The sequence below is a fragment of the Photinus pyralis genome, unplaced genomic scaffold (assembly GCF_008802855.1).
Source record: "Photinus pyralis isolate 1611_PpyrPB1 unplaced genomic scaffold, Ppyr1.3 Ppyr1.4_LG6, whole genome shotgun sequence".
Taxonomy (NCBI): Eukaryota; Metazoa; Arthropoda; class Insecta; order Coleoptera; family Lampyridae; genus Photinus; species Photinus pyralis.
Genome location: NW_022170663.1, coordinates 33,989,049 through 34,001,407, shown reverse-complemented (window position 1 = coordinate 34,001,407; position 12,359 = coordinate 33,989,049). Strand labels below are relative to the sequence as shown.

At 36.4% G+C, this 12,359-nt stretch overlaps 1 protein-coding gene across 3 annotated transcripts in view; it reads right to left on the bottom strand.

Moving 5' to 3' along the window:
* The window catches only part of LOC116174767 (serine/threonine-protein kinase N), a 72,820-nt gene that overhangs the window by 22,041 nt on the left and 38,420 nt on the right, over nt 1-12,359 (bottom strand). For all 3 annotated transcript variants that reach the window (XM_031492753.1, XM_031492752.1, XM_031492754.1), the window contains 2 exons: nt 870-1,117; nt 595-819 (listed from right to left, as the gene is read on the bottom strand). In XM_031492753.1, coding sequence (XP_031348613.1) covers nt 595-819; nt 870-1,117 — 473 coding nt within the window. The remainder of the gene's footprint in view (nt 1-594; nt 820-869; nt 1,118-12,359) is intronic.

Below are 12,359 nucleotides of genomic sequence, written 5' to 3'. Positions count from 1 at the left end.
CTTCATCAGATAAAATCAATGATCAGCCTTTACAAATAGGATCAACTATAACTTTGACAGCTCATAGGAATGTTTAAAATTATATCAATAACAATACAACATTCTATTGAACGGTTATCATCCACTATTTGTTTAAAATACGGTCGTCAATATTGTTTGCCTACATGCAACTTCGGTTGCCTAACATACCGTGGTCATTTGCAAAAACCCGATTTCGCTATTTACATAAAATTGAAATTAGTAAAAATATCAGAGTCGCCTGAAATGCGTTTGTAATTTTTTTTAATTAAAAAAAAAAGAAACACCTGACACTTGATTGATTGTCTTAACTATTTTTTTTTATCGCTTCATTTGATCAATAAAAACCAATTACATCACATTGAGGACTTTGATGTGTTTACATATGGCCTTGTGGATGATTACCAAATCAAAACACTCGGCTACTTAAGATATGTAAATAGGGTAATCAATTTGGTTAAACAAAATTCATTCAGTTCTATTTGCATAAACATCCCCACCCTTTTAGTGTAATAACCTTAGCACTCTTCGTCATACCAAAATTGTGACTCGATCCACGTTATAAACGAATCTTACCTCGGATAAAGCCTTCTTTTCGGTTTTGTCCTTATTACCGTTCTGTAAGAATCGAATCGCGTTTTTGGCACCGTCCACAACAGCTGCCTCGATCCTCAACCTATGGCGCAGCTCTTCGATTCGTTCTTCTAAAGACTGCTCCAGCTCTCGGGACGTAATCTCACCGTTGACGGGCGAAATTTCTATCATCGACATGTGTTGCTTATTATTTAAATTATTTTTCATCTGAAAATGAAAATGAGATTACCCTAATCTTCTTCGAGCAAGGCACTCACTTTTAATATTCGCATCCTGAGATATTCAATTTTGACCCTAGAATCTTGAAGCATCTGCTGAGCTTCGGCAAGAAGTTTCTTATCCCTGGAATGAGGTCCTCCCGTAATACTTCTAATCATGTTCTCCGCCCCTTCTTTTACTTTTAATTCTATGTTTAGTTGCTTTTCTAAGTTTATTAATCTGGGGTCCTGACTGAGGCCATCTTGATTGCGCGGGTGTGAAGATAGAGGAGACGATAGGGGTGTATCTGCAACAAAAGTTGTGATATTAATTTTAAATGGTCCAGAGAAATGGTTTGTTTCAAATGCAATAGCATTCTAATCTTTGAACACAAACTTTCAAATTTTTTATTTCACGCATTTCGAATCAAGATAAGATGGTATTCCATACTGCATACGATGAACAGTGGGCTAACCTGAGGACAATCTGAGACAGATTGACATTTTAACATCCCCTTCCCAATTTTTTTAATTCTAAGGTTACGATTTTGATCACCAGTAAGTTGAAAGATATCAATCCCCCCAATAACTTTTCTAAGAGCAACCCACGAAAAGTACCCAAAATGTCCGAGCAATTAGAGGAACACTAGCTAAATTTCTTCAGTTTTCTATTTTTTAATTTTTTGTGTTTTTCAAATTTTCTAAATTACAATTACCCAATTCCTACTCTCGTCTGCTATATTTTAGGGTCAACTTTTAAGATCCACCACCAGGAATTTTTCTAAATGATTCTTCTTCAGATTTTTGTGTTATTTGAATTTTTCGCAAATTAAGCACTAAAATTGAATGAAAAAGTTAAGTTCTTTGGAATTTTTTAATCTTCAATTTTTTTGAAGACTTGTATGATCGCAGCTGTTTTAAAACATGTTGTTAAGTACGATTTTCCATTTAAATAAAAATTCCAAAGGTGACTCGACAGCAACTCATTTTTGATCGCATAGTATTGCGTATTGTTAAGCGGCAAGTGTTTATTGGTCATTATTGTTAAGTTGATAGTTTTTAATTTCACGGTTGTTATTACTTGTCGTTTTTAGCGCATTTCCACAATAAAAAAAAATGCGCTATTGTGGCCACTTTGTCCGTCCGTCCGTCCGCTCGTTTCTAGACGCTACTAGTTACTTTTGTAATCATTTTCTGCAGTTTTTTCGTGGTTTTTTAAAAATATTTTAACAGTTATTTTGCTATTCGGGTCTTAGACGAATCCAACAAATCAAAGATCATAAAAATCGCCGTTCTTGAGTTATAAGTGGTGTAACAAACAGGACTTTGTTTTACATATTAAGATTATGCGAAGATTCTTAAAATCGGCGGAGAACGCCACTAGGTTTTCCAGTTGTATTAAAAGGAGATCGTTCATCCGCTGCGTTTTAGCGCCATTTTGAACCGATTTTCTCAAGGTAGAATCAAATTTTAATGGCCGCTGCAACAAGTTTTTTTAAATTTTCAAATTTTTTTTTCAAAGTTGCGTAAATTTTCAAATTTGTATGAACTTTCATTTAGATTTTGCGCGGGCTTTAATTTTTTACGATATGGAGAATATTTTTTATATTTATTTATTTACGGTTGCCCATTATAACAAAGAGAAAAAAAACACATTAATACATATAAGAAAAATGAAAGTGGAGAGCAGTTATTTAGAATTTTTTGAATTTTTCAAAAGAATCTTTTTAAAAAATTTTTCGAATTTCTCAAAATTTTGAATTATTCGAATTTGTCTCATTTTTTAATTATTTATTATGTTATATGTTTCTTTTGCAATTTTTGCAATTTATCGAATTCCTCGAATCTTCATTTTTTTATGTTCCTTTAATTGTTTTGAATTATTTGAAAGTCTCTCGGATTTCGAATATTTATGATTTTAGAATTTTTCTGTAATCAAATACAAAGTAAGTTTTCAAAATTTTCTTAATTTAAACGCCGAATTTTTGCGCCCGTCATTTTTAAACATTTTCACAACTTGAATCATCAAACATTTATTTTCATATTCTGATTTTATTTGCGATTGTTTTCTTAAATTTTTCTGCATGTTTTGAATTATTGAAAACTTGCTAAATTTTTCTGAATTACCTACGTTCATTTTTCCGAACATCCTTAACATCGAGTGAGAATGCCATAAGCATTTCATTTTCACCTTCTAGCATCACATTTTAAGATGCGCACCATAGTTCTCTAAATTTCCGAATTTTGACTAATTTTCCTGTATTTTCACCTTTCACATTTTTTTTCAGATTCGTATGAATTTTCAATTTCAATCTCGTCTTCGAATGTTTGCGTAAGCCTTTCAATTTTTTTAATATTCTTCGAAATGTTTTTTGAAATACTCGAATTTGTCGCATATGTATAGTATTAATGCCCTTGGAATTTCCTTTATAATTTTCCGAAATTTCGTCGATACTTCAAATCGTGTATTAAATACAGGTCGCTCTATTTTGGGGTCAGTTCGAATTGGTTTTCATGATTAGGATCAGTATTCAATAACCGCTCCTCATAGAATTATTTGATTTTTCCAAACAAATTTTTCGTAATTTTTTTAATAATCAGGTTTATTATCTGTAATAGTATTGAAGTGCAACGAGTTTGAAATAATATACTGCTAGAATTTTCTTAAATTTCCAAGATTGTTTTCACTTATTCCATTATTAATCCGCTCTGCCGCTTTTGAGGTTCCCATCAAACTCATTTTCCAAAGAAATTTGTCACTATTCATAGTAACCACAACAAGAGGGTTTTACATTTTTTAAAAGTTTGTGATCTTTTAAATTTTTAAAATTTTTCAATAATCCAATTTTTCCACGAGGGCACGAGCAAAACAATTTTTTTTTAATTTTTCGAGTCCCAAATTTTTTTTCAATTTTCGAAATTTGTCCAATTTTTTGAGCCTTTATCTTTAATATTTGTTTGGAATTATTTGAACTTGTCCGAAGTGTTATAAAAATTCATTTTCAGAATTTGTGTAGACACCAAAAATCGACGGGGCTATAAGATTTTCTCATCTGGTTAAAATTTCACCTACATATGATTTCTACAATCCGCGATATGCGATTTACTAAAAGAATTTTTGGTTAAAATTAAAAAATATCCATAAATAATAAAAATGACATTGTGCAGTTTGTGCATGCGGACATCTGATTTTTTACAATATGCGATATGCTTGTCTTTACTAGAAGTATTTGTGGTTAAAATTTCAAAAATATCTCTATGAATAAGAAAGTTGACATTGCGCAGTTTGCGCATGCGCACATTTGATTTTTACAATATGCGATATGCTTGTCTTTACTAGAAGAATCTTTGGTTACAATTTCAAAAAAATATCTCTATAAACAAGAACGTTCACTTTCCACGGTTTGATCGTCAAAAATTTTCTTTGCTGAGTTGAGATGCCAAAGCTGTAAACTACCGAATGCAAAAAGAACGAACTAAATATCTTGAAAACTGTAGGAGTAGTTAAGGCCTCGGACGGAAGGATAAAGTGGCCATAAAAGCGCCTTCCAAAATGAATTAGAAAATGCGCTCAAAAAAGTAATTTTGGTGATTTTTATTTTTGCATTTGCTTGGGATTGATTTTGCCAAAAAATAGGTCATTTAGCGGATAGTTTTTAGAAGAATCAATCGGTTACCTTAGCCTTAGATCATGTCGCGATTGAATTTAAGTTAACGTCACGGTCTTGACTGACAATTTCAGTAGACAACGGCCTTTCGTTTATGTGACTATAATTTGTCTAAATGACAAATAGTCTTCTCTATAGCCCTCAATCGCAACGAAATACTATCTGATGGATTCCCAAAAAGGCATTTGTATGCAAAAAAAATGACGGAGGCGAATAATTAAATTCGATTAAGATCTAAAAAAATTTAAATTTCGGATAAAAGTAATTCACACAGTAAAAAAACCTTAGGTCAGTGATCGTTAACCTCTATTGATATTCAAATAGGATTTCCCATTGGATATCCCATTTTGGTCTATCCGTTCTATTTTTAACTTGGGACATTTCAAGACGTAACAATAAATGTTGGATCACTTTTTTACACCTACGCAATTTAGTAGGCCGTCGAATTTATGATCCTATCCGCGGTAGTCTCTCACTCAAGGTCACTGCACCAAAGGATCCTATCTCCCGCTAACGGTCTTCTTCATTCCGATCATTGTTGCAACTTTTGCCGATCGTTTTGTACGTAATTTGCAGTTCGATATTTATTAATAGCTGGCCGTAACTAAGTACGTTAAACATTGTGTAATAAGTACAATTAATTTGCGTGGCGTTAATATCCTCACTGGACGTCAAAACAAAATTCGGAAGTTGCGCAAAACGCAGTGTACTTACACATATAATTAATAAAAATAACAACGGCCCCAAAATGATCCTTGTGAAACCCCGCTTATGGTAGATAATAGCACGTTTTTAAATTTAATTATAATTACACCGTTGTAGGTAGGTACACACTATCTTATTTCCTATTTCAAATGATGCAAGGTCCGCACATTTTAGTATAAATCAAATGGCTCATCACACTAAAAAAAATAATTTATTTTTCGTAATTAATACCTTTACCATGGAAATTATGTAGTACATTAGCGAGTCTCAGACTAGCAATTATCGGATGATTACGAAATTATTAAAGCAACCTTGCCGAATGCATTAAGTTTCCATTAATAACAAATAAAAAGTTTATAAATATTCCACATACTTCTCCTTAAGACGCATAATGTACACGTTTTTAAGCGGCTCCCACGAGCTTGCCTCTACGGAAATAGATAAGAAAAGTAAATATAACAGACGATCCATATAACCCACATTAGACTGTCCTATCTGATGTTATCTAGCTTTGTTTATTATATGCCATCGACAATGACACATTATCCTAAACTGAATTGGGTTGAGTTAAATGTAGTTCCTAGAGAGAGACTAATATTTAAATGTTCACGGTAATAACGGGGGTGCGGTTTTCTCTTTATGGCATAAAGTTCGTATGGTTTGAAGTCGAACTGTCGCCCAGTTGCCCTTCATTTATAAAATTTTGCAATTTTACTGGGACCTCTGGAGACCCCGCTAAATTCTTAGAAAGAGTTGACAAGTCATAAAAACTTAATTTTGAAAATATGGGGGAGGCCAACTTCACCCAGCCCCATTGCGCCAAATTTGAATTTTCCTGATAGGTCATTAAAATAGTTGCGCCATCTTATTCACTACGAGGCATTTTGGACTGGGAGAAAAAGAAAAACAAAAAGGTAGGTAACTGGGTGCATCCACTGATAGCATCTTTTTTACGCCAACTCTTCTGATTTACCATATTAACAAACGTACGTCACACGTACTGAAAACGTCGTCTAGTATAAAAACAGTCGCAGGTGGCCGCCCACTGCTAAACTTATGCCTTTTTCTTCGCATGGGCTAAATAGTGATGAAAATATAATAGCATAATTTGTGTACACCGCACAGGCGACCAGGTTTGCAGTGGGCGATGATTGATGTGACTGTTTTTATACTAGAAGAGCAATAGTCAATAGTCGATTGCTAGTGCGCGCCCATTTATTGCATGTAATGCAATTAGTTGGCCGTACTCTGATCGTCGGCGTCGCTGGCATTGGCAGTCACGTGAGCGGTGTACATTTGTACATAATATTTATATTTGGCTGGCGCGACCCGGTCACGCGACTGCCGCTAGCGCGCGGGTGCCTTCAATGTTGTCAAGTAGAATGAGTTTCACGCAAAAAGGAAAAGTAGCGGGAAGTTGGTTGTTCGGAAAGAACCGTAACGAAAAGCGTGTCGAACTGCCAGCGCAATTAAGGCGGTCCCCTGTATATTAACGTAGGGTGGATTTTATTTTGTATAAAAATTCACGTTGAGTCCCTATAGCGAACGGGAGAAGTAAAATTTAAAACCGGTTCAGGTTAGGTCACATGAACAGTCAAGACCCACTTCGATCAGATTTTAATACTACAATAACTTGATCATTGAGTGGTTTTCGATAAAATCTAGTTTTATCCTTAATGGAATTCTAGAAAGATCTCTACAAATTTCTGCGAGCTACCGCCCTCATCGCCGACCCCTTATGGAGATCGGTTTAAATTCCTCATATCTCGAGAACGGAGTGTCGGAGGACACTACTACAAAGAAAAGAACAGAACGTCAGCACGAGAGCCTCATAAGAGGGTACTCACAGAGGGAAAGTAAAACATCTAGATGAGATACTTATAGACTGCTTACCGGACATTTTTTTTAAGTTTTAAGCCAGATATTTAATTACGAGCAAAGTAAGTATATATTTATGTTGTTTATGTATACAGGGTGTTACACGACCGTTCGAAAAAAAAAATCGGGTTGTAGAGGGCATCAAAACAAGCACTTTTTCCAAATAAACCGAGGGTCCAACGTGTTTCGTTTGGGAGCCACCCCCCAAAGAGTGTTGAAATCTGCATTTCTTCTTTAATTTTTTTCTCAGCAACCATAAGAGTTACAAAGTCGGGTGGCATGTCTTTGAATAGGTTTTTGGGTATGCTCTTTCCGATTTTGCAATTTTTTTTTCAAAATTCCTACCCCTAAAGGGCGCACCCCTAAACTAGGGTGCAAAAAAATTCTGATTTCGACGAAATTTGGTATCTGGGGGTTTTTTAACATGAAAATCACGAATCTGAAATTAGTTTTTGAAAATTCGAAAAAAAAAGTGCACCGGGACTGTGCATTCCAATTGAATATGGTGTAAGAATGTTGGTCCTTCGGGTCGCGAAGTGTCCCAAGCCTACTAGTAAGCCATAATTTCGCATGTGTTGGTTGACAATGTCGCAAAAACAAAAGATAACGGTTTGAGTCGATATTTTGTTATTTGGAATTAATTCGGTCATTAAATGATTAAAAAATTCGATGTATCGATTAAAACACCTACCAAGGTATCTTAAAGCGCTGATCGATTGTTTATTATCTAAATAAGGTAGGGGAAATTTGTCCTTAAAAGGAGCGTGTTCTTTTGGAAGTTATTTTTCAACCTAAGATTATGAAAATTTTTGATCATAGTGAAAAAGTATCATACGGAAAGTGATTTGACTTTTTCCCCTACCTTATTTAGATAATAAATAATCGATCAGCGCTTTAAGATACCTTGGTAGGTGTTTTAATCGATACATCGAATTTTTTAATCATTTAATGACCGAATTAATTCCAAATAACAAAATATCGACTCAAACCGTTAATCTTTTGTTTTTGCGACATTGTCAACCAACACATGCGAAATTATGGCTTACTAGTAGGCTTGGGAACTTCGCGACCCGAAGGACCAACATTCAAATGAGTATAACTTTTGTTTGAAAAGTTATTTTAAAAAACTGTTCGACAGTTTTGTTCCTTAACTCGTTTAGTATGTACACAACAAATTTCGTGGAATTATCTCTATTTTCGTTGTCCCGCCAAGAATTGCAGTGGAACTTTTTTTTTCGAATTTTCAAAAACTAATTTCAGATTCGTGATTTTCATGTTAAAAAAACCCCAGATACCAAATTTCGTCGAAATCAGAATTTTTTTGCACCCTAGTTTAGGGGTGCGCCCTTTAGGGGTAGGAATTTTGAAAAAAAAATTGCAAAATCGGAAAGAGCATACCCAAAACCTATTCAAAGACATGCCACCCGACTTTGTAACTCTTATGGTTGCTGAGAAAAAAATTAAAGAAGAAATGCAGATTTCAACACTCTTTGGGGGGTGGCTCCCAAACGAAACACGTTGGACCCTCGGTTTATTTGGAAAAAGTGCTTGTTTTGATGCCCTCTACAACCCGATTTTTTTTTTTCGAACGGTCGTGTAACACCCTGTATATGGTTGTCATTGCAATTATATTTTTTACCTAGATTTTATTATGGTTACAGGGGGAAGAACAGATATCTGTCTTCAGTTTATCTGACCCTGTGCATTCCAATTGAATATGGTGTAAGAGCCTACAATATTCAATAAAAGCTATTATTATGGTCGGTGTTTCTTGTGAGAACTCAGGTCTAGCCTGGTTAACTAATCGCACGGATGAAACTCAAGTAACGATTAGTGTCTGGTGAAGTTATGTAGGGTTATTATTATTATTATATATTGGTGGCTCAAGTGTGAATACATCAAGAACTGAGTGTCAAACAATTTTTTATACTACGTTTAAAATAGGGTCTATCTACACAAGCGTTATGCACAATTTCTATCGGCCTATGTGGCTCCGTAATAGAGCATTGGGCTACATAGCCGGAGATCGGTTGTTCGAACCTGGACTGAGGTAAGAATTTTTCATTTGAGGCAGAGATGGGAATTTCCTTAGATCAGTTTCGAGTATTCTTCCGGCTACTCCGAATTAGGATTTCCCAATCCGTAGGGTCAATTCCGGAGTAGGCACCTCCAAAAATCATTAACCCATCACTTTAGGTAGATGGTCACGTGTGTTTTTAGCGCATTTTTGCAAATTTATTTGTAAAAAGTAGCTTTTAATCTCACTTTGGCTGGCTGGCTGCAAATGTGGGCGCGTAGAGGAACTCTTGTAGAAAGGCAACGGGTGTACGTGTATCTACAAGGCCGTGAAATTTGTCAACCTTAGGGACATGGCTACATGATGTGGGGTTGGCGACATCTGGGCGTCATCCTCGAGCGTAGTATACTAACGTGAAGGTTTTTCAGTTTTTTCCTATCTTCTACTACAGTTTTGGTCCGATTCTTTTCAAATTTGTGTCGTCGGAAAGATGTTGTAAACGCGCACAACTCCTGCGTGGCGGAATTTTGTTTTTTGTCCTAGGGGCGAAATTAACGACCTTTTGCGAGGCGCGCGCGCGCGTCTTCGAGAAGTAGTCAACTTCGGGTGCCCTTTACCTTCTGTTGCGAACTCACGCGGTTTAACGTTTCGTAAATCTCGAATCGCTGTCTCTCTTTCTCGTGTAGCCAATAGAAGCGAATTGCGGGTGAACGGGACGTCGGAAGTGGCTACCGTCAAAGGGGAATGTGGTAGCCCCCGACACGATTTTAACTTTAAAAGCGAATTGCAGGTGCACGCGGAAAGTGGGAAACGGTTAGTGAATGTAGTAGCCTTCGACAAGATCTGTTATTGATGGTTGAGTCGAAGGTGGCTAATAGAATACTGATCTGCCACACAAAAATGCGCTGAAGTCTCTTCGATTTCACACGACGACTTTGATAATTTTTTTGCGATTCCCCACGCATTTTTCCTAGGTTTGTCTAAATCCGATCCATATACTGCGCATACGCAAGAAATGTGAACTCGGTTTGGTCACGATGTAACGTCCATTGTCTAGTGGCAAGGATACCAGGCTCTCACCAAGGTTCGATTCCCGGTATGGGAAATTATTTTTTTTTCACAAAAATGCGTATACCAGGAACGCAGAATTGGACTGTAGGCTATTTTTAGGTTTAAGCCTTTAAAGCAAACAGAAAAACGAAGGAGTACATATATATGCGCATGTCCAACGGACCCGCCTGGATGATTGAGACGATCGCTTTTTTCTTCCGCCACACCCTCCTTTAACAACTTCATTAAGCTCCAATTGTCGTCCGTTTATATCTTCCTTCGCGTTACCTTGCCGCTTGCGTTACTCGTCCACATTGACTTCACGTCACCACTTTCGCACCACCTAAGACGAAGGATTGCCGTCAAAGTAAAAAAAATGCAGTTTGTCAAAAAAAAGGAGCACAATGTGGTCCCATATTTTCACCATGAGGCGAGACTGTGCAAAGATTTAAACCTGACCATCGAGGACACCAAACAACAAATCCTAATTGGGTGGTATGATAGCAACGTATGTTTAGTGATGGCAGAGAGGCACCATAGCGATCTAGATAACTTGTTTCATGACCTACAGCAATGTGAGGTGTTGGAACGCTCTAGGAGCGAGCAGGCGAAAAGAACTCCCAGGAATACCGTTCGAACGTTAACGGAAAAGGACGACTAAGATAGAAACTGAAATCAAGGCGTCGACCGCAGTAAAAATTGCCGTCGCAAAGCTACTTTGTTTCAATTGCCGAAAATATGGACATGTCAGCCAACATTGCAGGGAACCGAAAGCAGCCTTGGTATTTCATATGCAAGGGCGAGGGCCACATCGCAGCCAAGTGTTCAAAGAACGAGACCATGATGATTGCCAAAAACGTGCGCGATGCAAATCTTTGCTTGAAGGTGGTTATAGTCCATGGACGGTACTTACCGGGGCTTGTAGATACCGGTAGTGCCGTGACGCTTATGAAACCTTTAACCTTTAAATACAATGCAGTCACTTTACAAGAATGTTATTTTTTAAATAATGTTAATATGAATGAAAGATTTTTCTTGATTTAGCTTTGCTTATGGAGCAGTTTAAGGTTCATACAGTTTCACTGTAAATTGTAACGTCACTTTTGCATTTGCCTTCAGCGAGTACACTTAGTACCGACTTAGTACTTATCACTATTTAGTATTAATTGTCAAAGACAATTTTGGTGTAAATTTTGTGCTAACTGTAACGAAAGGTAATGTACTTAGTTGTAATTGTAATTCTTGGCTGTATTGTAAATATTCTAGTGCAGTCAGCTGCTGGTAACTGAGGGTAGGTGACTCTTGAATTTGGTTGTTATTTATAATTTTCTCAAGATTTATTTTCTTGTGATTTGTTTGATATTGGCCGGCTGTTATAGTGTAGCAGATAAATGTCAGAAAATACTCGCATCGTTCAGATGATACAAGCATTTAGTATGAATGCTCCAATAAAGGTACTCTTTTATATAAAAATGTTGGTCACTTAAAAAATGTAATATGGTCGCCGGTTTTCCAAGATGGCGGCATATAGTCCGTGACTTACTGTGGAGGGTGCAACGTACTACCATAGGGGAGGGGCTATTTATATCCTTTGACTTTTTACCGCATTTCCACAAAAATAAAAAAATAAATGCGCTATTGTGGCCACTTTGTCCGTCCGTCCGCTCGTTCGTTGAGACGCTACTAGTTCTTTATCTTAAGAGCTATTGTTCTACTTTTTTCGCTATTTGGTTCGTTATGGTGTCGAGGCTTACACCAAGGAAGGATTTTTTTCTGCGTTTATTGCTAAAAAAGTTATTGAAAAAAAAAACAAAAAAACCGTTTTTTACATGTTCCATAATTTTACACTTTTGCCGTTTATTAACGATCCTAGAGATCGTTTATAATTTTGTATTGCTGTATGTCGTCTGTCTGTTGGTCTGTCCGTCTGTTCCTTTGTCTGTCTGTCCCTCTTATCTGTCCGTGTGAACGATAACTTTGTTTAGAAATGTCCGATCGCTTTGACATCTCCGTTAGTTATGAACTGAATTGCATGAAATTCAATATGGGCATAGCTTTAGCCATATAATACGCAATGCCAAAAGTGGAATCGAATCGATTCAAAATTCACAGTGCCCTTTTCGCATCTCGACCATTTATAAACCGAATTGCAAACTTTTTTATTTATGAAAGTATTTGAATGAAATTTGATACATAAGCACTTGGAATAAAGGAAAATCAAACGCTAGTTTC